The following is a 26,434-nucleotide window of genomic DNA, read 5'->3' as shown; positions in this document are numbered from 1 at the left end:
TGTATACATTGGGCAGACCATTCGTACCATTGAGGACCGATGCCGAGAACATCAACGGCACACTAAACTTAAACAGCCCAGTAAGTCGGCAATCGCTGAGTATTGCGTGTTGGAACTCCATAGCATGGTTTATGACCAAACCAAAGTCCTGACACAGACTTCCAAATACTGGGACTGTGTCGTCAAAGAAGCCATAGAGATCAGAGTAAGGGAGCCACAACTAAATCGTGACAGCAGTTACATCCTTAGCAAGGCGTGGGAACCCGGGACACCCGGATTAAGAAGAAAAAGAATATTTCCCAGAGTATACCGACTTCGGGGGAGGAGGGAAGAATAACGACAGCGGTACCGGAAGATCCTTCTGAACGAGAAGACCTAGGACGCAACGCCCAGACGGCGGGAGAACGGACGCTGTACCTGGACCGCGCGCGGGGCGCGGACCGCACCGACTCATAGGAAGCGCATGTGGAGGAGCGGGAGGGGGATTGTTCTATATATACCTGGCACCGGCCCACCACCGGTCACTACATCAGCGCATCTGATGATGGAAACGTGTCCGATTGCCGAAATATTGTGTCCTATGCACACTCAAACCAGGCTGTTCATCCGAGATTTATTTCGTCATAAATTGAAGAACCATAACTTTACCCTCATTTACAGTAATAACATTTTGCGAATATTTAAAAATTCTAATAATTGTCCTAGTCCCTTTACGGTAAGCGTCTCCTCATTGGAAAGGTGATAAAAGTCTGTACCTTGTAAATTATTTACGCTATTAATTGTCACTTGTCCTCAACAATCTGGACACTATGAGACAAGCTGGTTATTACAGTCCAGACTCCAGAGTGTTTCATATATAGCAACACACAGAAAACTGGTACTGAGAACTAAAAGCCTCAATTGCCTTGAAACACCACCAAATGTATGCCCAAGGTTTTTAGAACTAAAATATACATATGCATGATAAACATAAACTTTATGAATGCAGTAACACCAATAATCGCATCATTCTCAAATGTCACAATTTTAGGTGAAAACCTAAGCTCTGTTTACGACTGAAAAAATGTAAAAATCGTTATGCTGAAAAGGGAATTTTTGCTCTGCATTTCTACCATCACAACAGATTTGTGAAGGAATCAAAGGTATTATGATTGCTATTGAAATATCAATACTGGTAATATTGTGCATCGTGTACCCTAGCAGCTGGGATAATGAATTAATGTTGCAGGAAGAGAGAAAGCTGGGAGATGTGCCCTCCGTGTCGTCCTAACGGTGCATTTGGAACTGTTTGTAGTCGGAGAGTTTGCGTCCCGACTGCAACACCCTGTGATGTCACTAGTGAGCTTGCTACCTGCTGCTATGAACAGGCCTTGATGTGCCCTTGCTTGAAGTACAATGGACCGTACTGTCCAACAGGGAGTTGGCACAGGAGTGAAACCCCTTGAATTTGCTTCAAGCGTAGCATTGTGTTCGGTTCCATTACAAGGCATTAAAACAATGAATGACCAAAGGTAGTTGATTGTAAAATATCTCACGCTATATACTGGCTTCTCTACACAAAAAATAATATTAAAAAAGGGCACACATGAAGTGTAAAATTATGGGGAGTTGTACAACACAGTGTTGTCAACACTACAACAGCAGCATGCATTGCCACTAGTGGCAACATAGTTTACTCATACACTTATTAAAACCACAATTTGAAACCTTAACCCTCGCTGCAGATTTTACGATTGCTTACAGGTAGAACACAAGAAGAACTATTATTGGAAAGTAATATGTTCATTCTTAAAGGCCGGACCACACTCAGTAATCTATCTGCACAAATATCTGTGGGTGTCACATCTGTGCAGACAGTGCATAGCACGTGTGCATGAGCACTAACCTGGATGTTGGAGAATTGGCAAAACTGTTCAAATCTGGCATGCAAAACATATTTGAGTCAGCTGTTCATCTAATTCTCCCTGTAATACTGCCATATCCCTCCTAAATTGTTTACTTTCTTCCTAGTTTTGTTCCATGGCTTCTTCTTGGTCTACCTCCACTTGTTCTTGCATCTGCTTTACCCACAATGGAATGCATTCATGTTTCCAGAGTTAGAACTGCTCTGTGCTTCCGACGATTCTGTTTCGCAAACCTTTCTAGTTCCACTCTGTTGACTTGCGGGTATTGTTTCTGGGCTTCAGGCAACGAATCTGCTGCTGACATCTCTTCTCGAGAAGTTTCAGCATGAGATCCTCTAGGTCTACTGAATGCCCTTGCCTAGTAATTTTCCTTGCCTTCTGAGGCTGTGCTCGACTAGCCCTGTCCATGTACGAAGGAGTTAAAATTGAAATCTACCCACAAAATTTAACAACAAAGCCTACACACAAGAAGATCGCAGTCATAATATAATTCTCATTTATTGTTTCATCTCAGTTGCACATTTTTAATTAGATTATGGGTTTGATCACTCTGGATCATCTTCAGATGTAATTAGTTGTGTCAGCAACCCGTCATGTCTACTCAGAACCACATATCAGAGTACAACACTAAACAGTTGCTGAATCTCTCAAGATGATTATGTCAACTGCAGAGAAGATTGCAGTCTGTTCTGAAGACATGTATAGACAGCACACAAGCCTCATTAGCTAACATGTTATAGCTAACTCAAAGGGTGATGGAGTGGCTACAATGTCAAAATGGCAGGCAGTGGAGGGTTGAGGCGGGGCAGCAGGCTAGTGGAGGCCCAGGAAGATGCACCTGTAAAAATTAATATTTTATTTTCTACTTGTATGTCAGTGCTGCATCAGTGCAAGGAAATGACACATCCCTACTCCTCTGTAAGAGGGCCGGGTGGCCTGTGAGATGTCAGCTAGTGCCCAGCCAGCTGGCTGGCTGGCTGCAACATGTATGTGTGCAGCTTTGTCAATGCCTGTGCTCAGTGTTTGGAATGCAACCCCACTGTGTAAGTCATCTGCCTTCTGGATGCCATTCGTTTACTGCATTCTATCCAGTACACTCTCTACCATCCGGGCATTCTACGCATACTTCCCACATCCTCTTGCAGCACTATTAGCCCTCCAGGTGCAGTGTTTGTATTAATACTTTTGTTATCCTTGCAAATTTGCTCCAGATGTTTCCTCTTCGGCTGACCCCAGCCCTTGTGGGTCCACCCGTATCATCCTCAGGATTGGTACAGAAACCCACTCCATGGACACAGTCACTGGACAACATGTGTTACACCCTTGGCTGTTTCATCATTCAGTCTTCCATAACTAATAGTCCACCAGACTTACCAGATCTCACCCACTTCAAGACAAAAACTTGATTGAGAAATATTTCTTGTGTTTGTGTAATTAAGCTCCAGACAAGGAGGAGAGGAGCTTCCATGTTTTCACCAAAAAACGTGTTACTAACAGCCTACCTGGGCATCAGTTCTCCACATTGGGATTCGACGTTGTGCCACAACAATCACAGTTGTATCTTTCACTTGGAATAAACATGTCTTTGTAAGTACTGGTTTTATGACTGGACTTTTGGCAGTCTCCTGGTTCCTACCCATCACCAAGCCCAGGGTGGAGTCCTAAATGCCACTGTGAGCTAAAGAAGAATCATTCTTCCATACACGATAGAGGCCATTCACCTCTAACCTCTACATTTGGTGATAGAAACACTGACATGTCAGAAGGCTTGGCGTCGGAAGTGCTGCAGCGTCTTGCATTAGGCAACAGGCATGGTGGTATCTGCCTCCCCCACAGCTGCGTCGAGGACATTGTCTTCTGAATGAACACTGTTAGGCGTGGGGTTTTTTTTTTTTTTTTTGCCCCCTGCAAATATTATGGCAACTCAGCTGATTTTCTATCAGATGTTTTCAAATAAAGGCTATGACAAGTGAACTCAGATTGTGTTTCGAGGATGTGTAACAATGTAAGTTAGTTTGCACCTGGGTAAGACAGACAACGTAGCTGATTGTGAGCAAGGATTTGGCTTTTTGTTGGGAAGTATATAAAGTGTTAGGTATGAGTAGCCACACAGGTGACGAAGTTGAGTTGTGACAAGAAGCTTTATCATAGAGTTAGGTTTAATTGCCCTCCTCACCATCCTATTTTGTTCTCCGGTTGTTTGCTTTTTTGTGTATTGGGTAGAGATTCCGCTATGTTGGAGTCAAAAACACAGGAGTTACCCTTGACGAAACATTGCAAGTTTTAGCAGCTAAGTGCATATCATGCATAAGCAGTTGATGGCTGTAAGAGGGGGCAAGGGTTCACCTGCTGCTGCAATAGATTCAACTACCATTGACCCAGTTATTTTTGTTGACAGTTTTACAGAGAGGAGACAAAAGAGAAATGAAAAGTGATCAGCTAGACATGCAGAGCAGACTGTTGAGCAATGGGTAAATTACTCCAAGCGTAAGATGGAGAAATTAAATACGGATAATACAGGTCTGAAAGCAGGTAGGGGAAAGAAGTTAATATTGGGAGTTCAACAGCTGCAGAAGGTAGCAAAGTTGCAGAAGTTAAGGAAACTAATGTAGGATTAGAACTTCAAATATCTTGTGGGAATTCAGAGTTTGAATTGGTTGTAGTGTTCGACAAAGTAAATGTGTGCTGTACTGAGATAAATAAATGTACGAATAGCAATATGGATGATACTGATTTACATGCAGATGGATGCTGTAAACTGGTAGTGGTGCCAGGATGAAGTGTGGTCCTGGATGAGCATGTATGGAGAAGTGCGTATACCAATGATTGTGTCCTGTAGAGTGTAGCTGCAGTCACATTATTACTTCTAAAGGATGCAGATTTGTTGCCACTGGTGATGGTACCACTTTGTGAGGATGCAGGAGTCAAGAGAAGAAAGGAGAAAAGTCCTTTAATACTAATAATCAGGAGAAACCTTGAAGATGAGGAGATACATAAAATTGATGATATTTGCAATGTAACATTTGCTAGGGGTAAGGGACTGCATAATGCTAAAAATGATCTTCAACAATGCACATTGGAACTTGAAAATATTGTTTCAGCTGAGAGGGAAGCTGTTGCCAATGAGGTACTGGTGCAAGGTTCATCTGTCTTGAAAGACAAACCAGTTAAACTGAGCACAAAGTAATTAATACTTGATTCCTGTGATGTGGCACAACAATACGCAAGGAAGCAGAACATTGTAGGAAGAATTCAACCTGTAAACAAAATTTAAGTAAGGGAAGTAACTGGCCACTGTTAGTATCATACACGGATTATGTGTCACTATAATTTAATGTTATATTTATCTTGCCGATAGATGTCACAAATCAGTGAGTGAGGAAGCAAGAGGAAATGCCAATCATGAGAGATCAAGTGAATATAACAATTTGCTTTTAAAGATGACCTGTTAAGGGAATTTTTTTTTTTTAATCTTTTTACAGGGAAGAGTTTTTCAGTATTTCTTTTAGTCTTAAATAATGAAAAACTACAGTAGTTACATAATTTTTCACACCTAGCACATGTTTTGAGGCTTTTTTCTTATTTTCAAGTGCATTTGTTTACATAAATATTGGAGGGCAGCATGGAGGGTAAAAATCAGAGAGGGAGACCAAGAGATGAATACACTATGCAGATTCAGAAGGATGTAGGCTGCAGTAGGTACTGGGAGATGAAGAAGCTTGCACAGGATAGAGTAACATGGAGAGCTGCATCAAACCAGTCTCAGGACTGAAGACCACAACAACAACAACAACAAATAATTTTTGTTATGTTTGCACGTGTAGTTTTCTCCCTCAAAAAGGAAACTGCAGGTTTGTGTACAGAAGAGATGAGAGGACCTATTTCAAATGTGTCTGCTGCTCAGAGCCTCCTCTATGTGGTGAGTAGCAATTTATCCAATCTCAGTCTTGTTATTCCATCTTGGATTTTCAATTATTTGAAACTTCCTTTTCAGACATGCAGAAATCTTTATTTTGAAAACTCTTAATAGTTTAGCAAAAGCACTCCAGGCCATTTTATTTTCACTCTTCTGTTTATTTATTTTGCTGACCATCCAGTTGCTGCCTTCAGTTGTCCAATTACAAAAACTCATCAACTGTTTCTCTGACTTATTTTCAATTTGTGGTAATTTGCCTTTCATGTAATTAGTATACATTATTTTAGTATTGTTACTGTTAATGCGACACATCGTTCAGAGAAGAGCTGATCTGCAGGACCCCAGAAATAACAAATGTACCATTTTGTGATTTTTCAAAAAAATGTCCACTGCGCTGTGCCCTATGGATACTTGTATGAAATACACACATGACAAAGCATTTTGTGGCACAAGAAACTGCAACTTGACATATAGTTTTAAAGATTTTTACAAGGAGGATGGTGACATAATAATATAGACACTATATAAATAATATTCTTGATTAACCATTAGTTTTAGTCACTTTCATCATCATATGATTTATATATTCTTATCAATATAATCACTGATTGAAAGGAAAGTTATTTGAACAGGAAGTAAGTTTCCAGTGCATTAAACATGATTGAACTTTCAGCTTACCAATATTTAGTACCAAATAGCATCTATTTGTCTGCGTGTCAACAAATATAGACAGACATTATCTGTACACCATGTTGGTCTCTGAACTGTCCTCACTTAATTTGTCTGCCATATCCAATGTGAGCTCACGTAACTGATGTCTGCAGTAATACAAATGTTTCAATGCTAGATGTGTCAATCCATCTTCAAAGGAATCAAAATGTTGAGCAGTGAAGTCTAAAGAGGATATGACAATCACCTAACATCTCAGAACATTTTACCATCAAAGACCCACAACGTTCAATGTGATAAAAACTTACCTTCTCACCACACAGTTTACATCAAGGAACTTTTTAAGCAATACTTATTTCATAATATGTCAACCAGATGATTGGAAATAGTTGTCAGTAATGAATGTTATCTGTCTAGTAGCTTTTTGGCAGTACAGGATGTAATGCTTTTCGACTATTGCAAAGAATTTTCTATAAAATTGATAATTATTTCTTAGGTTTTTGAGGGCAATGCCCATACTAATTAGCTGGTAGTGAATAATTTTTTTAGGCTTATAAACAAATAATGCAAAAAGCTCAGTAACATGAAATATGGCATTTGTCACTAATTTAACTGACCCACAAAAGTTATCCATCTACAACAGCTGAACCACCACACCAAAGACAATCACAGTGCGCATAAGCACCAGAAAATTGAGCTGAAAGTGTTCCTTATGTCAAAGTTCTGTGCTGTGTCATATCATGGGATTTTGACAACTGCAAATGGCTAATGGTTTGGCGAGTGTCTCCAGTCAAAGAACTTCATTCTTGAGAAATTTTTGGCACATTCAAGATGCCAAACTTCCTCCTCAATAGACAATATTGTCTACCATACCTACCACTGAACCATCGCAATGTAGAAAAAACTGTTTCTCATTGTATGATTATTTAAATTGCAAATGAGAAAAAACATGCTACAAAAAATCCTGTGAGTCAGTCATAATTATAAAATGTGAATAAAAATTCCTGGTGTTTTCCTGCATATTTCACATGATTTTCTGATAATATGTATGCTGAGATTTTAGGTTCGAGTGTTGTCATGGTGTGTGTGACTGACAGTAGTATCTGCACATAAAATAAACCTTTTATGCAGTGTCATGTCTTTTGTTAAGTACAGTAAGTAATATAGATGTTTGGCAATAGCCTTCAGAACAGCAATTAATTTTCATTGCAAAAGTGTTCTCGTTCCTTCAGAAACCCCTTAAGAATGTATTGCTACCAGTAGCAAAATATTTGTAAGAGTTGATGAGTGACCAAGGAATCTCAGGAGCATAATGAAAATTAATGGGTTTGGATTTACACCATAAATCATCATTTCCACAAAATTAAAGACATTATGATAACATTTTATGCCACTCATCACAGCTGTTTATCAAAAAATCTCTCTGGCAAAGTAAAAAATTTTACATTACAAACTCATTTCTAATAACAGAATAAATTACAGTATTACACCATAAGTAATATTTTCAGTCAGCGATATTTTGTACATGATTGTGCATAACTTACTCTGTACAATTCAGTTCATACGATGTATTTCATATAAATGACAGCTTCATCATCTATCAAAATTATATAAACATCAGAATAACAAAGGCAAGACATGCCACACTTACTTCAATACAGAAAAAACTGATACACTCACACACACACTTGCAACAGTATCGATAATTGCAGGGCAGGTGACACACAGGCTCTGTATGAGCCTTCAGGTACGTATTTCATTGTGCTGAAATTTTATATGTAAAATGTTAAAAGACTGTTGACATGCTTTCTACATATGTGTGGGCATTTTTGTATGTTAAAAAAATGACACAAATAAATTGTAAATATTTTGTACTATTTCATTTAAATTTTGACTGCAGTTTCAATCTCTTGGCATAATTAGTAGATGCACACTTTCATATCAGTGAATGAGTGACTGTCATCTCTATGAGCTAGGAACTAGCCACAAAGCTCTCTGGAACATTTGATAAACTGTGCATTTTTGTCAGATATTAAGAGCCATACTATATCATAAGCAGCTCAAGATTATATATGCATGACGGCACTATTTCTTTAAAATTATTTTAATTTGGAAAACAAATATTTGTCAGAAGACTTCTGTAACTTTGTAAATGACAGTGTGTGTTTACATGCAAGAAGTTTTGTTTGACTGTCTACTATTTTTATTTAAGGACACCTAATTTGCAATGTTTGCCCTACATACCAATGGTACACTAATGTGAAGATATTCAGTTAAGGCCATCAAGGGTCTCTACAGGTGCTTTCATCCTTACACACTAGTCTCTTTTTTATTTACAAGTTGATCATCAAAATCTGTACTCTCATCACCATTGCAACACAAAGTCTCCAGTCCAGCTGCTATTCCCATTAAGGAGTCTCTGTCTCCATTTGTTACAATAGGTACACTGGCTAATGAATCTCTTACTGTACTGTCATCACTGAAATGCCTACAATGTTGTTCCTTCCCATGAGAAATATAACTGCTGGGCTCAAATTCAGTCTCAGTAGGAACAGAAACAGTCAAACGTAGAATGTCAGAGACAGATGCGGAAACAGACACTGAAACTGAATCCATACTGTCTGTGAGATGTGTGCTACTCTCGGGCACTGTTTCAGAGCCCAGCTCTGATTCTTCTTCCCTCCAACTTGAGCGTTCACCATCAGTCCTGCAATCATCAGTGTCAAATGCTGCACCAAGCGGTCCACTGCCAGTTCCACATATAAGCGATTCACCACCAGACACAGAAGCGTTATCCTGAGTACTGCCTGGTGATTTACAATGTCTATGCATATCATCATCTACTGATTCACTGAGATCAGCAGCTGAAGATGCTGTTGGCTCCTCCACTTCTGGCACTGGACAAATACCCGCTCGAGTTTGGGAGCAGGTAGCTTCACTTGGTCCAGCGTCATCAACTTGTCCTTGCATGGCTGCTTCTTCTGCACCTATCACTAGTCTCTCAAGTGGAGGTCCCAGGCGGTCACCCACTCCTATAATAGAAAATGTATAAGTTTCTTCTGGAATGCTTTGGAAAAATCAAGATTACTTTTACAGAGACAATCTAAGATAGATAGACACAATAAAAAGACATGCAAACACACACACAAAATTTCAAGCTTTCGCAACCAACAGTTTCCTTGGTCAGGAAAGAGGGAAGGAGAGGGAAAGACGAGAGGATGTGGGTTTTAAGGGAGAGGGTAAGGAGTCATTCCAATCCCGGGAGTGGAAAGACTTACCTTAGGGGGAAAAAAGGACGGGTATACACTCACACACACACACACACACACACACACACACACACACACACACACACATATGCATCCACACATATACAGACACAAGCAGACATATTTAAAGGCAAAGAGTTTGGGCAGAGATGTCAGTCGAGGCAGAAGTGCAGAGGCAAAGATGTTGTTGAATGACAGGTAAGGTATGAGTGGCGGCAACTTGAAATTAGTGGAGATTGAGGCCTGGTGGATAATGGGAAGAGAGGATATATTGAAGGGCAAGTTCCCATCTCCGGAGTTCGGATAGGTTGGTGTTAGTGGGAAGTATCCAGATAACCCGGACGGTGTAACACTGTGCCAAGATGTGCTGGCCGTGCACCAAGGCATGTTTAGCCATAGGGTGATCCTCATTACCAATAAACACTGTCTGCCTGTGTCCATTCAAGCCAATGGACAGTTTGTTGCTGGTCATTCCCACATAGAAAGCTTCACAGTGTAGGCATGCCAGTTGGTAAATCACGTGGGTGCTTTCACACGTGGCTCTGCCTTTAATCGTATACACCTTCCGGGTTACAGGACTGGGGTAGGGATGAACCAAGAGGTTACAAAGGTTAGGTGGACGGCGGAAATACACTCTTGGTGGCATGGGGAGGATTTCATGAAGGATGGATCTAATTTCAGGGCAGGATTTGAGGAGAGCCACATTCAGAGTCTGATCCAGTCCCGGAAAGTATCCTGTCACAAGTGGGGCACTTTTGGGGTTCTTCTGTGGGAGGTTCTGGGTTTGCGGGGATGAGGAAGCGGCTCTGGTTATTTGCTTCTATACCAGGTCAGGAGGGTAGTTGCGGGATGCAAAAGTTGTCTTCAGGTTATTGGTGTGATGGTTCAGGGATTCAGGACTGGAGCAAATTCATTTGCCACGAAGACCTAAGCTGTAGGGAAGGGGCTGTTTGATATGGAATGGGTGGCAGCTGTCATAATGGAGGTACTGTTGCTTGTTGGTGGATTTGATGTGGACGGGTGTGTGAAGCTGGTCCCTTCTTTTTGTCAAGTTGTGCCACAAACTCCGCTTCTCCCCAATTCTATTCAATACCTCCTCATTAGTTACATGATCTACCCATCTAATTTTCAGCATCCTTCTGCAGCACCACATTTCAAAAGCTTATATTCTCTTCCTGCCTAAACTATTTATCATCCATGTTTCACTTCCATACACGGCTACACTCCATAAAAAGGCTTTCAGTAAAGACTTCCTGACACTTAAATCTATACTACATGTTAACAAATTTCTCTTCTCCAGAAACGCTTTCCTTGCCATTGCCAGTCTACATTTTATATCTTCTCTACTTCGACCATCATCAGCTATATTGCTCCCCAAATAGCAAAACTCCTTTACTACTTTAAGTGCCTCATTTCCTAATCTAATTCCCTCAGCATCACCCAACTTAATTCGACTACATTCCATTATCCTCGTTTTGCTTTTGTTGATGTTCATCTTATATACTCCTTTCAAGACAATGTCCATTCCGTTCAACTGTTCTTCCAAGTCCTTTGCTGTCTCTGATAGAATTTCAATGTCATCGGTGAACCTCAAAGTTTTTATTTCTTCTCCATGGACTTTAATACCTACTCCAAATTTTTCTTTTGTTTCCTTCACTGCTTGCTCAATATACAGATTGAATAACATCGGGGAGAGGCTACAACCCTGTCTCACTCCCTTCCCAAACAATGCTTCCCTTTCATGCCCCTCGACTCTTATAACTGCCATCTGCTTTCTGTAAAAATTGTAAATAACTTTACGGCACTGTATTTTACCCCTGCCACCTTTAGAATTTGAAAGAGAGTATTCCAGTCAACATTGTCGAAAGACTTCTCTAAGTCTACAAATGCTAGAAACGTAGGTTTGCCTTTCCTTAATCTTTCTTCTAAGATAAGTCGTAAGGTCAGTATTGCCTCACGTGTTCCAGTATTTCTACGGAATCCAAACTGATCTTCCCAAGGTCGGCTTCTACCAGTTTTTCCATTCATCTGTAAAGAATTCATGTTGGTATTTTGCAGCTGTGACTTATTAAACTCATAGCTCGGTAATTTTCACATCTGGCAACACCTGCTTTCTTTGGGATTGGAATTATTATATTCTTCTTGAAGTCTGAGGATATTTCACCTGCCTCATACATCTTGCTCACCAGATGGTAGAGTTTTGTCAGGACTGGCTCTCCCAAGGCCGTCAGTAGTTCTAATGGAATGTTATCTACTCCCGGGGCCTTGTTTCGACTCAGGTCTTTCAGTGCTCTGTCAAACTCTTCATGCAGTATCGTATCTCTCATTTCATCTTCATCTACATCCTCTTCCATTTCCATAATATTGTCCTCGAGTACGCCGCCCTTGTATAGACCCTCTATATACCTTTCTGCTTTCCCTTCTTTGCTTAGAATTGGGTTTCCATCTGAGCTCTTGATCTTCATACAAGTGGTTATCTTTTCTCCAAAGGTCTCTCTAATTTTCCTGTAGGCAGTATCTATCTTGCCCCTACTGAGATAAGCCTCTACATCCTTACATTTGTCCTCTAGCCATCGCTGCTTAGCCATTTTGCACTTCCTGTCGATCTCATTTTTGAGACGTTTGTATTCCTTTTTGCCTGCTTCATTTACTGCATTTTTATATTTTCTCCTTTCATCAATTAAATTCAATATTTCTTCTGTTACCCAAGGATTTCTACTAGCCCTCGTCTTTTTACCTACTTGATCCTCTGCTGCCTTCACTACTTCATCCCTCAGAGTTACCCATTCTTCTTCTACTGTACTTCTTTCCCCCATTCCTGTCAATTGTTCCCTTATGCTCTCCCTGAAACTCTGTACAACCTCTGGTTTAGTCAGTTTATCCAGGTCCCATCTCCTTAAATTCCCATCTTTTTTCAGTTTCTTCAGTTTTAATCTACAGTTCATAACCAATAGATTGTGGTCAGAGTCAACATCTGCCCCTGGAAATGTCTTACAATTTAAAACCTGGTTCCTAAATCTCTGTCTTATCATTATACAATCTATCTGATAGCTTCTAGTATCTCCAGGATTCTTCCATGTATACAACCTTCTTTCATGATTCTTGAACCAAGTATTAGCTATGATTAAGTTATGCTCTGTGCAAAACTCTACCATGTGGCTTCCTCTTTCATTTCTTAGCCCCAATCCATATTCACCTACTATGTTTCCTTCTCTCCCTTTTCCTACTCTCGAATTCCAGTCACCCATGACTATTAAATTTTCGTCTCCCTTCACTACCTGAATAATTTCTTTTATCTCATCATACATTTCATCAATTTCTTCATCATCTGCAGAGCTAGTTGGCATATAAACTTGTACTACTGTAGCAGGCGTGGGCTTCATGTCAATCTTGACCACAATAATGCGTTCACTATGCTGTTTGTAGTAGCTAACCCGCACTCCTATTTTTTTATTCATTATTAAACCTACTCCTGCATTACCCCTATTTGATTTTGTATTTATAAGCCTGTATTCACCTGGCGAAAAGTCTCGTTCCCCCTGCCTCCGAACTTTGGTAATTCCCACTACATCTAACTTTAACCTATCCATTTCCCTTTTTAATTTTCTAACCTACCAGCCCGATTAAGGGATCTGACATTCCACGCTCCGATCCATAGAACGCCAGTTTTCTTTTTCCTGATAATGACGTCCTCTTGAGTAGTCCCCGCCCGGAGATCCGAATGGGGGACTATTTTAGCTCCAGAATATTTTACCCAAGAGGACGCCATCATCATTTAACCATACAGTAAAGCTGCATGCCCCCGGGAAAAATTACGGCTGCAGTTTCCCCTTGCTTTCAGCCGCTCACAGTACCAGCACAGCAACGCTGTTTTGGTTAGTGTTACAAGGCCAGATCAGTCAATCATCCAGGCTGTTGCCCCTGCAACTACTGAAAAGGCTGCTGCCCCTCTTCAGGAACCACACGTTTGTCTGGCCTCTCAACAGATACCCCTCCGTTGTGATTGCACGTACGGTACGGCTATCTGTATCGTTGAGGCACGCAAATTCCCCACCAATGGCAAGGTCTATGGTTCATGGGGCAATACACAAACTTTATGAATGCAGAAACACCAATAATCGCAACATTCTCAAATGTCACAATTTTAGCTGAAAACCTAAGCTCTGTTTACGACAGAAAAAATGAAAAATCGTTATGCTGATAAGAGAATGTTCGCTCTTCATTTCTACCATCACAACAGATTTGTGAAGGAATCAAAGGTATTATGATTGCTATTGAAATATCAATACTGGTAATATTGTGGATCGTGTACCCTAGCAACTGGGATAATGAATTAATGTTGCAGGAAGAGAGAAAGCTGGGAAGTGTGCCCTCCGTGTCCTCCTAACGGGGCATTTGGAACTGTTTGTAGTCGGCGAGTTTGCATGCCGACTGCAACACCCTGTGATGTCACTGGTGAGCATGCTACCTGCTGCTATGAACAGTTGATTGTAAAATATCTCATGTTATATACTGGCTTCTCTAAACCAAATAAATATTAAAAAAGGGCACACATGAAGTGTAAAATTATGGGGAGTTGTACAACACTGCAACAGCAGCATGCACTGCCACTGGTGGCAACATAATTTACTCATACGCTTATTAAAACCACAATTTAAAGCCTTAACCCTCACTGCAGAATTTAAATGATTGCTAACAGGTAGAACACAAGAAGAACTATTATTGGAAGGTAATAGCCTATGTTCATTCTTAAAGGCCGGACCACATGCAGTGATCTATCTGCACAAATATCTGTGGACGTGACATCTGTGCAGACAGTGCACAGCACGTGTGCATGAGCACTAACCTAGAGAGAGAGAGAGAGAGAGAGAGAGAGAGAGAGAGAGAGAGAGAGAGAGAGAGAGAGATAGGGGGGGTATTCCAATTTGTTGTCATATGAGATGAGCAAAGATAAGAAAAAAATAATAAAGTAACTTGGAAATTATTTATGCCTGTGACTTTGGGTGTAGATGGAATTTTTTCTTAATCTATTTGCTGTTATATTTTCTGTGTCAGTTTCTCTTGCAGTTGACAGAAGATGTGAAATAACTTATTAATGAACAACTTCAGGTCTTGTATAAACCAGTTTTTGGTCTTCTATTAACCAGTTTTTACTCTACAATTGCTCTTCAGCATATATTATTTCTTAGTTATAAGCATACTTGTATTTCATGAAGCAGGTTCAAAATATCTCACTATCAAGTGAAACATGTCAACTGATTTACAAAAGTAATACTTATTGACAATTTATAGGAAGGACTTGTGTTTAGGTTTACACTGATGTTAGTATAAGCACACTATTAACACAGTGAGAACAACATCATAATGTAGCACTGTCCAAGCACATGGTGAGCTCTGCAACTTAAAACATAAAGTTGATGGTTAGGACAGCAACAACATAGCTACTGACAAGGCCTCCACCACTGAAGTAGCTATCTAACAGGAAATTCCTCACCCCCTCCCCTGTCCATCATCCTTGCCCAACCACTTCGTCCTTTCTTCCCCTGAATAACGATGCTGTGTTTTTAGGTGTTCTATCCACTATTTGAGTCACTGAGTCACTGGCAGGCGCAATGAAAGAGACTGAAAAAACAGGCTTCTGGGCAAAACCATTCTTCTGGAGTAGAAAACACACACACATGTTCACACAGGTACAACTCACACAAACATAACCACCCTCTTTAGATGCTATGTCTCAACAGTTGGGCCCCAACGTGTGTAGAAAGTGGCCATGTGTATGGGAGTTGCGCTTCTGTGAATGTATGTGTGTTACGTTGTATTCAGTTCCTGTTTAATTTCAAAGAAAATACAAAGTTTTCAGCTGACTACATTCACATGATAACACTGTTTTCCTTTAGATCTAAGGAATTATCTATGTATTACATTTTGTGAAAGTGTTGGAAAGACCCCGGTATGATTACTTAAGAGTTCAAGGAAGAATGTATGATGGGCCAGACATGAGTTTGGCAAGATGCATGTGGTGAGCTCCAGCTGCTGTACTTTGAGAAAAACACCTTTTCTTTGAACATTACATTACTTAATGCCACAACATTTTCTGCACTTTCATAGAATGAGATACATAGCTAATTTCTTAGATGTGTTGCAGCTATAACGTGCCAGTGCACCTGTTGCCTCCCTTTTGCAGCTGTCAGCCACCATTCCCCATCCCTCCCTCCAGCTCTTCACCTCCTCTCCTTCATCTTATTTATGTTGTTAATGATGATCCACTACTTCAACTATCCAGGGAGTTGTTACCTTTACTCCTTAAATTATTAATATTAAAAGTAAAAAACAAAGAACTAACCATACTCATCACTGCTTGCACTAAGAGCACCATTGGTGGCTGTGGTACGTTGTCGTTTAGAATGAGCAGTTGGCCATGAGTAGTCAATGCGTGGCAGACTGGCTGCAACATTGCTACTTGCATTCTCCATGTCAGATGATAGGAAAACAGCACTCTCAGCCCTTGTATCAGTATCACTGGCCACCCCGGCACCTGCAGACCTGCGGGCTGCCAATCCTGCAGCATGGCGGCGCTGTTTCCGAAAAAACTTTCTCGCTACAGTGCTCTGACGTGGATTGTAGAACATCTCAGCATTTTCATTAATGCCACCTGGAGGATCACTTGCTGCTCCGGCTGCTATAACATATTGGGCAGGCTGCCTCGGCAATAAGACGACATTGACACTTGCCTGTAATTGGAATGAAAAAGATGCATTAAAAATAGAACAAAGATTTTTTCCCCTCAAAATAAAAAGTGAAAGGAGAATGTAAGTTGTGAAAAGGCTTAACTGTTATTTGACAAGGAAGAACACACTTGTGATGGTGAGTGACATGTCCACAATAGAGATAACAGTGATCCATATAGTTGAAAGTTTAGAATTTGTATAAGTCTATGATCAAAGAGTTTCATTACTAGTTTTGATTAGTTTATTAACAGAGGCTGATTTGAAGGTGATCATTACTGACTGAAACTAGTGTGTGTCTGTTCTTTCGGCCAATGATCTCTTCAGTGTGGATGCGCACCGGGCTCAAACTGTCATGGGAATTGGTCAAATGCAGCGAATAATGAGGATAATGGGCATGGGGCACTACATTCATAATGTGTGGATAAGTTGAGGATTTGGGTCTGACGGGAGGTGTGCTACGATAGTCCGTGCAGTTGTGATGACCACTGTGTCCAAATGGCTTAGCACTTGGACCATTTACTTAGAGAGCGGGAGACCTGGGTTTGAATCCCAGTCCAGTATAAATTTTCAACTTTCCTCATTGATTTAAATCAACGCCTGCTTGCAGCCAATGTCTGTAATTCCTTTGCAAACATAAAAAACCTTGCAATCAAAGATGACACAAATTCTACAATAACAACAATTATTTTCAGACCTTGTAAAATTCTCTGATTACTAGACTGAACAGCTACATTGAATGCAAGCATGGCAGAAGCACACAGAATCCTTACTCACATTCAATAATATTGTGACACTGCACACAGCTTAAAGAAACATTTTATTTCCTTTGCTGTTGACATATGATTTTATGGGAGCCTTCAGTATGAACAATAATGAATTACACTATTAATGAAATTATTTGTCATCTTCGGACTTCAGATTGAATATTGGACACAACACAAAAGTTAATTCATGCAAGTTTATAAAATAAATTGATTTTTAGGAAACTAAAAATACAATTTCATACTTCAAGAGTCAAAAAGATACAATATGATTAGTCATAAGAACAGTGAATATAAAAGTCGGAGCAACCATAGACCACTTGACACTTTAGTATTACGTGAATGATGAGGAGACTGCTCTGACTTAAACAAAGATCAATTTTCCTGTGAGATTATTTCATAATCCAATATGACACAATTTCAAACACACTGTACAGAAGTCAGTAACCATTCATAGGTTTCTTACTCCATGAAACCACTTTGTTCACTATATGCTGTCTACATATGATAGAATGATAATAGCAATCCTGTTACATGCTTCTGGGTTTTGTAATGTAGCCATTAATTTTATTCAGACCGTGATTTTCACTGCAGCAGGGTGTGCACTGATATGAAACTTCCTCACAGATTAAAACTGTGTGCCAGACTGAGACTCGAACTCGGGACCTTTGCCTTTCGTGGGCAAGTGCTCTATCATCTGAGCTACCCAAGCACGACTCACAACCCACCCTCACAGCTTTACTTCCATCAATACCTTGTGTCCTACCTTCCAAACTTCACAGAAGCTCTCCTGCTAAACTTGCAGAACAAGCACTCCTGGAAGTAGTTTCGCAGGAGAGGTTCTGTGCAGTTTGGAAGGTAGGAGATGAGGCACTGGCAGAACTAAAGCTGTGAGGGTGGATTGTGAGTCGTGCTTTGGTTGCTCAGATGTTAGAGCACTTGCCTGAGAAAGGCAAAGGTCCAGAGTTCGAATCTTGGTCTGACACACAATTTCTATATGCCAAGAAGTTCCATTAATTTGATTGTTTTTCATTATCTTTAATACCTACTTTCTGTGTTATAAAACCTATGTATCATAGAAAAATTGGAACGATGACTTGAAGCATCAAACTTAAATAGACAAATTAATATGTTACAAATGCATGAGATATTATAGCCTGAAAATGTTGTACATGGTATAATCAGATATTGGAGTAACGAAGAAAAAGGTTTGGCCTATGTTTTGATAGTAAGTATATTTAGTACAATAATACTGTATGTTTGGTAGCTGAAGAACAGCAACGTTGGATACTGGATGCATCGCTTACAAATTCTATAGACTACCATGACCAATTTCATTGCTTTGTGCAGTGAGAAAACCACTTACAACATTGAAATCACTGTTAAATAAAGACAGGCCTTTCAAGGTGATGGTGATGGTGATGGTGATGGTGATGATGGTGGTGGTGGTGGTGGTGACAATGATGATGAAGAAGAAGAAGAAGAAGAAGAAGAAGAAGAAGAAGAAAGATGAAAGAAAGAAAGATATGTATTTTATCTTGCATCTGTCACAAAAAACCTTCAATAACATTATTACAATACTACCTACACTATTTTTGTTTTGAAGAAGCCCTAGACCATAATGTTAAGAGTGACTGAACACTGGGTATGGAAATAATATTTGAGAGAGTAAATCTCAATGGTTGCAAGTGTTCCTCATCATAAGTTATTAGGAGAAAGGTCTCAGAAGTCACTTAAGGCTCGAATGTTAGGATTTGCTGATCCTATTCCTCTCTGGTCATATAAAGAGCATCTGGTCAAATTGCCAGTACTGCTGTAATAGCTGGTCAAGTACAAAAGTATATTACTTGCAGCCTCTCCTAATATTTATATTATGAATAACTACAGTATGAAAGGAAGAATACTGTTGACATGGCATTGAAATAATTTCTTCAACATGGACATAGGCTTCTTCCCAAGATTTCCATGCTGATCTTCACTGAGTAATCTGGATCCAGTTTTTTTTCTGGATGTTGGCCGCATTTTGTTGGATGTCATCTCTTCATCTTGCCCCAGGATGTCTTGACACTTCTCTTTGACTCCCTGCAAAGCTAATGCATCATGAGTTTTTGTCAATTTGAAGTTGTTACTGGCCACACATCTTGCCCAACACCATTTCAGTCTTGCTTCGTTTTCGAACCTGTCTCTCAGATTCATTCCACTGCTCTCTCTCTCTCTCTCTCTCTCTCTCTCTCTGTTGCCTTTTAACCAATGCAGACTCAATTTGTGCTGCTTGTGTGTCACTTGTTTTGAGCCCATGTGTTGTTACTAACAGCGTCATAAACCTTCCTTTTTAAATTTATAGGGATAGACAGTTTGCAGAGAATGTAACCAAGTCTTCCAAATGCCAATGAGATGAGGATAATTCACCAGGTGATCTCTGCTGCCAAGTTACCTTCTCAAAGTTGGATTTTATGAGCCAGATAAATGTATTCATTTATTACTTCCAGAGCACGTTTTCTGATGGAGACCATTGTACTGACAGGGCTGAAAACAAAGATGGTCGAGAAGTTTTCCACCCCTATGTTCTCATGATACACTCGGAACACATCATCCAGAACCAAGGTGAATAACTTATTTGTGAGGTTCTGTCTCCTTGACTGTCACCTCCTTTCATGGGAATCTTTTCAGTGATCCATTCTTCCATTATTGTCATGCAGAGAGGCATTCTACTGAATGTAGCAGCTTATGTTGGTATATATGTAGCCAATGCAGGCTCTGTTCATCATTCATTATACTGCCCATGTTTCGATCATGACGAATGGCTTCTAGTAGTCTATGAAGGCCACACGAAGTGGGATATTATGTTCCATACATTTTTCTAACAGTTGTGTGCATACTGATTGAACATGGATTAGTTGTAGTGTAACCTTTTCTGAATCCCACCTGTTTGACAGGCTGGCAAAAGTCAACTTTCTGACTCATGCAGTTTGTAATGATTTTCGTTAGCAGTATATTTGGAATCAGCAAAACAGGCAAAACAACTACTATCATCAAGTCCTAGCATCTCCTATTTCAGAATAACTCCGACATAAATTTGCATATTGGATATAGCTTTGTTAATTCACAACAGGATGTAACACCTTCTCACCAGACCCTGCCCATTTTAAGCAGACTGAACTATGTGATCCTTAAGTTGAATGCCAAGATTAGCCTCCAACTCATTTGTGCCTATGCACCTAATTCCACCTCAAGCTCTGGAGAATAGTTATATGAAGATGTGACAACAGCAAATCAAACAACACATTTTCCTTAATATTTGGCAATTCTAATGACAAGATAGGACTGAAATCCCCAGAAGATCCTCCCTTCATTTGAAATTTTGGACTTGGAATCCAAAACCAGAGAGGAAAAATGAAGACGAATTTTCTTAACAATGGATGTTTTTACTGCACGAGTACATTTTACAAGAAAAATCTGAAAAGGAAGTGGATTGGATAAAGTCTGTTGGTATGGCTAAGAATGAACTAGATTACATCCTCACATCAAACAAATTAAATGTTCTCAGAAGTGTCAATGAAGATAGTGACCACAAACCAGTTAGAGCAAGAATGCAAACAAACACTCAACTTGCGAGAAAACATGTTATGAAAAGCAAGATCCGACTTACAATAAAGGAGCTGAAAGAGAAAAAAAGACATTAAAACAATGCATAGACAAGAAATGACCAACAGAGAAGTTGAGAGAAATGGAACTGAGTGAACTCTCAACAGAAATTAGCAACAGTATTCGTACGACAGTAAAGAAAGTCCATGCAAACCAAAAATGAAGAAATCCAAAATTCAGCATCAAAACAGAACAGCTTATAAAAGAAAGGAGAAACACTGATAAAGGCTCATCAAAATACAGATATCTCGAGAAAAACATAACGAAGGCTATCAGAAGAAACTGCAGAACACAAAGTGCACAGACTATCAAAAACAATTTGAACTTGAGGTCTTTTGTTTCAATCAAATGGTAAGCTGATTCAGAATAGCTGGGCAGACATTGTTACTGGAAGAGACAAAATTATAAGAACTGTTGACGAGTTTTATCAGAAGCTCTACAGTTAATCAGATAAGTCTACCTAAGGAGAAATAGATGAGCATCAAACTACTGGAACAAAACTCATTACAGTATTAAAATATTTCAAACATTTAATTTGCAGTTTGAACAGAAAATATTCTAGAATGCAATTTTTTCTAATAGGCAGCTAAATGAAGATGTGTTACACCCCATGATCTGTCATGTGTACTGGCCCGGCATCGACTCTGAAATCGCACACATGGTCGCTGCCTGCGGCCCTTGTGCGTCACAGGCTGCCGCCCCGAAGTCATCTTTGTCACCGTGGCCTTCGCCTGAGAAGCCCTGGGAGCGTATTCATACTGACTTCGCGGGACCTTCTTTGGGTACTTATTGGCTTCTCGTTATTGACGACTACTCTAACTTTCCTTTCATTGTCCGTTGCACGTCGCCTACCACCGCGGCAACCACCAATGCTCTAGCTCGCATTTTCTCTTTGGAAGGCCTTTCCTCTAATCTTGTCACTGATAATGGTCCGCAATTTGCCTCTACCGATTTTGTGGATTTCTGTGCCCGTCACGGCGTCATGCAAGTCACGGCCCCTCCGTTCCATCCACAGTCAAACGGTGAGACTGAACGACTGGTCCGCACATTTAAGGCTCAGATGAGGAAACTCTTCTGCTGATGATGCGCTTCTCCAATTTCTGGCTTCTTACCATTTCACCCCCATGGGCGACCACAGCCCGGCTGAGCTCTTACATGGCGGACAGCCCCGCATGCTACTTCATCTTCTGTGGCCTTCCACCTCATGGCCGAGGGTGCCTTCGCTTGGCCGGTTCACTGCCAGCAACCTTGTATGGGTACGGGGATATGGCAGGCAGCCAAAATGGCGTCCTGGCCACATCTTACGACACCGTGGCCAACGCCTGTATGAAATCCAGACGGACACGGGTGTTGCAGTGCGTCATCATTCGGACCAGCTTCGGCCTCGTGTGCCGGCAACACCAGTTCCAGATGCCGCTACACCTCCTTCGGCTCTACCTGACGCTCGGGATATTGGGGGATACTGGAATCTCTCATTACTCACAACACAGTCCTCTCACCATAATATCCGTGCCAGCACAAGAACTGACGCCACCAGGATACGTGCCCATGCAGGAACCAGATGACCATCATCTGTTGGGGCAACTCTACTCACCTCCTTCTGCTACGGAGGCGGACACATCGCCCATGCCTCCTGTTATAACAACCGGACTTGCTGCAATGGGCAGATTGGTGAACGGGGCCCCAGCAGATTCAACCCCTACGTCTCCTGTCCTCTCGACCCGTTATCATCGGGGACACTTCTGTCCGTACGGGAAGCCTCCTCCTCGAGACTTTACGGCCAGTCAAACAACACCTATGGACATTAGCAATCTACAGGCCACCTCCATCAAGACCTGTGCAAAAACTTCAAAGGGGGGAAAAGTGTTGTGACTCGCCGATCTTTCTAAGTGCCGCCGCGCAGTTACGCGCGTCCTCTACATGCGGCGCGGCGCTGTCTGCCAGCAATGCAGCAGCAGTGCCACCTAAGCGGCCAGCCAGCCAGCGGCCACTAGACTTGGACTCAGTTATGATTTGACTGTTAAAGTGTACACACGTCTTACTCTGTTTACTTGATCTGTGACTTTCATGTATTGCGTCTTCCTTGAAATATATTTGTTCAATTTGAAGTTATAACAAAATGTACATAAACAGAACTTTCACAAGAGTATTATTTTTTAAAAGATAAAATAAAATAAAACACCATGAAGAACAACAACAACAACAACAACAACAACAACAACAACTAAGAATCTCAAGAGTGCTACTGGGAGAAATGATCCAGCATATTGTTTTAGACAAAGATGCTAAAAAATCACTAATTACATAAATGGACTGTACAATATGTGACTTTTTCATGGATCTTTCTGAAAACAAATGTTTTAAGGCATGTAATCTCAATAAACATGTCTTCTATGTCTATGGTTATCATGTTGAAAACTATTAGCATGACATTTTCATACTGTTGGGAACCAAGTTTTTCTGCATCAGTGAAAGGAGTAGTTGAGCCTCAATACTGAATATATAATCTATCTAGAAATTAAACTGAATTTCAGATAGTTGGATTTTATTTAAACAAACCAAAGTAATAGTCTTCTGAAATTTACTTTTATTACAAAACTCAGTAATAAATGATGTGGAAATATGTCTTATGGCAGTAGGATTTTCTACTTAATTTTACTCAATAATGGAAGTATTTACAGTGTTTCCGCATATTTCATCCTGTTACTCATGATGTGTTTATGATGCACACTATGTTTAGAAGGTCTATATCAAAAAGCTTGACAACCCACAAAAACAATTTTTTAAACACTGTCATCTTGCTTTCAGCTGTCAGAATTTTGTTTTACAATTTCAAGTTTGGTATTAAGACATTTTCAAGCATAAGATTTTGACATATCAGTTTATATTAACCTGTATGTCAAACTTATGCTTAAACTTAGCTTAAAGCTGAAACGGCAATTGTAAAACAAAATTCTGGCAGCTGAAAGCAAGATGACATCATTTTAAAAAAATTATAGAAGCTGTGGACCCATGTTACAAGAAAGTAAATGACAACATTTTAAAGTTAAAATTCATACAAAATGTATGCCAAAAACGATTAATTTTGCAGTATCTGTGAACATAAAATAAATGTAAGTCTGACGTAGTCCTTCAAACCAGCGGTTAATTTTTTTTATATAAATATTCTTATATGAGGAGATATAACGTGCATCCGTACTCACCAATCCTCGCTTGTTGTCTGTTCGAGCAAGAGTCTGTGCAGCAACACCATTGGCTTCTATTATTTTTGGAACTGGTGTGGCTGTTGACACACTGGTGAGTGTTGCTTGCGGGACAGGCACTGGAGCAGTATCAGAAACTGAGCGGGTTCGACAACAGTGAGTGGAAGTATTTCTGCGCCCCACATCTGCCTGTCCCACAACTTCGCCATATCTGAGCTCAGCCCAGCACGTACGTACATCACGACGACCAACACAATAAAATGTGGCAACAAATAATCCGAGAGCAGCTGCTGAAAACCCAAACAGTGTGCCAAACAAGGCTTCTTGTCGCAGAAATCCAGGAATAGGGTGGACAGTTGCAGCAGCAGCAGATCCCCACGCAATTAAAAACAGTACAAGTGTCACTGCGTGTGCACGCACTTGGGCTGCAGGAGGACGTTCACCATCTTCTGCCTCGCTTGTATCTTCCTGCAAGTGGAGTGACTATTATTATTTACTGTTTCTTAATTACAATGTCATATGAAATCAAATATAGACTGCTATAATTCTATTTGAAAAAGATGGTGGAATGGGGAATGAAAATTCAAGTACTCACAAATGTACAAACTTTCAAACATCAACATACAAATAAAAAGGCTGATAGCCATTAAACATTTCTGGTTTTTCATTTTTTATTCTACTTTTTATTTAGAGATAATAAATTACTGAATTTCAAGATTGGAAGACAAGTTAGTGGACTAGGAAGAGAAGTTAAATAATATCAAATGGGATACAGCAGCACTGTTAGATGAGCAAGGAAAATAAGGACCAAATAGAAATCAAACAGGACATATGTTTCAGACATACTAGGTGCTAGTCACTTACGAGGGGTTCTTTCCACTGAATATTACCATTCTCAATGGTGTTATGAAAGTTGAAATAATTTTTAATGGTAAATGGAATAAAAGTGGCACTGAGACCAATTGCAATAAGATTATAATAACATATAATCCACACAATGATATGAAAATAATGAACGTTAACAATGAAGTCACAGAAACAGTCGATATGTCTTCTTACTTAGGGCAGTTGAAGGGAACAACTGGCTGCACAGCAAAAAAAATGCAGAGAAGAACAGAAATGGTAAGGAGCTTTTTTTGGCAAATTAAATAGGGTATTAAAAACTAAGCTTCCTTTTTGTCTGAAAAGGAAAGTTTACACCCAATGTGTATTACCATTTCTGATTCATGGTACTGAAACATGGACCTTTAATATGAAAAGTATTAAAAAACTGAAGACTGTTCATCAAGAAGTGAAGAGAGGTGTGCTGGGAACTGCTAGGAGAGACAGAAAAACATTTAAATTGTTCAGAAAACAACTAGAGTGGAAGACATAATTTCAGGAATAAAAACAAAATAGAGAGGGGTAGGGCATCACGCACCCAGCTGAATAAAATAGCAGACAGACCAGAGACGTTCTTTGCTGGGTTCCAAGTGATAAAGATAAGAATGAGACAACAATCTAATGACAGATGGCTATACGACATTAGAAAACTTGCAGGTAAAGCACGGATATGTATCGCTGAAGACTATTATGAAGGAAGAAGTCAAGAGGAAGCCTTTCTCCAGCAGTGGTCGTCAAAAACGGTGAAATTTCCACATATTTTGAGTACTGAATTCTTCAAATTGCATCATATGTTGAGGATGTAATTATATCCATTACTGAAAAATAATCCTTTCCTATAAGGCAGTTTGCATTCTTTTCCATTTTACTTGTCCTGTTGCAGGAAAAATTTATAGCTCGAATGGATAATGTTGTGTGGGGATGAGACTGCAAAAATCTGAGTCTACATGTGGTGAATACATAGTCAGTATAAACATTCTGGAGTTCTCCAGCTGGGTAACACAGGAATGTCCCTTAAGTTAACAGCATATGTCATAAAATCCTCATTTGGTATCTACACTGTGAGCCTAAATGTTATACTTTCTCGGTTTCAAGCTTCACTGATTCTTCCTCCATACCTCTTCTACTATTCAAATGTAAGTTGTGTGTACATTTCTGGAATCAGTAATTTAAAATTTGATGATGTAACTGCACTGTTATGATATAAATGTGTTTATTTTCCCATGACTAAAATACGCATTACTTACATCAAGTGCTGTAAGCATGATCATTAAACACAATGTGAAGGAAGTCATTAATTAGGGGAATTAAACAAACAAAATAGTCTTTTGTATTTAAGAACATTATTATGAATACTTCTGCATGATAAAATACGGTAATGGAAAGTCCAAAAGTAAAGACACAACGAATAGTAGAGGTATTGAATCATCAAATGGCACTTAAACAAGACAGAGAAT

General features: G+C 39.9%; 1 protein-coding gene across 3 annotated transcripts in view; it reads right to left on the bottom strand.

The window, feature by feature from the left end:
- Positions 1–7,816: 7,816 nt before the first annotated feature.
- Positions 7,817–26,434, bottom strand: part of LOC124796455 (adhesion G protein-coupled receptor A3) — a 197,044-nt gene continuing 178,426 nt past the window's right edge. For all 3 annotated transcript variants that reach the window (XM_047260676.1, XM_047260677.1, XM_047260678.1), the window contains 3 exons: positions 24,096–24,563; positions 16,102–16,489; positions 7,817–9,521 (listed from right to left, as the gene is read on the bottom strand). In XM_047260676.1, the coding sequence (XP_047116632.1) occupies positions 8,800–9,521; positions 16,102–16,489; positions 24,096–24,563 (1,578 nt within the window). In that variant the 3' untranslated portion in view covers positions 7,817–8,799. The remainder of the gene's footprint in view (positions 9,522–16,101; positions 16,490–24,095; positions 24,564–26,434) is intronic.

This window comes from Schistocerca piceifrons, chromosome 4 (assembly GCF_021461385.2).
Source record: "Schistocerca piceifrons isolate TAMUIC-IGC-003096 chromosome 4, iqSchPice1.1, whole genome shotgun sequence".
Classification (NCBI taxonomy): Eukaryota; Metazoa; Arthropoda; class Insecta; order Orthoptera; family Acrididae; genus Schistocerca; species Schistocerca piceifrons.
The sequence above is the reverse complement of the archived record's forward strand: the minus strand, read 5'-3'. Positions and strand labels throughout refer to the sequence as shown.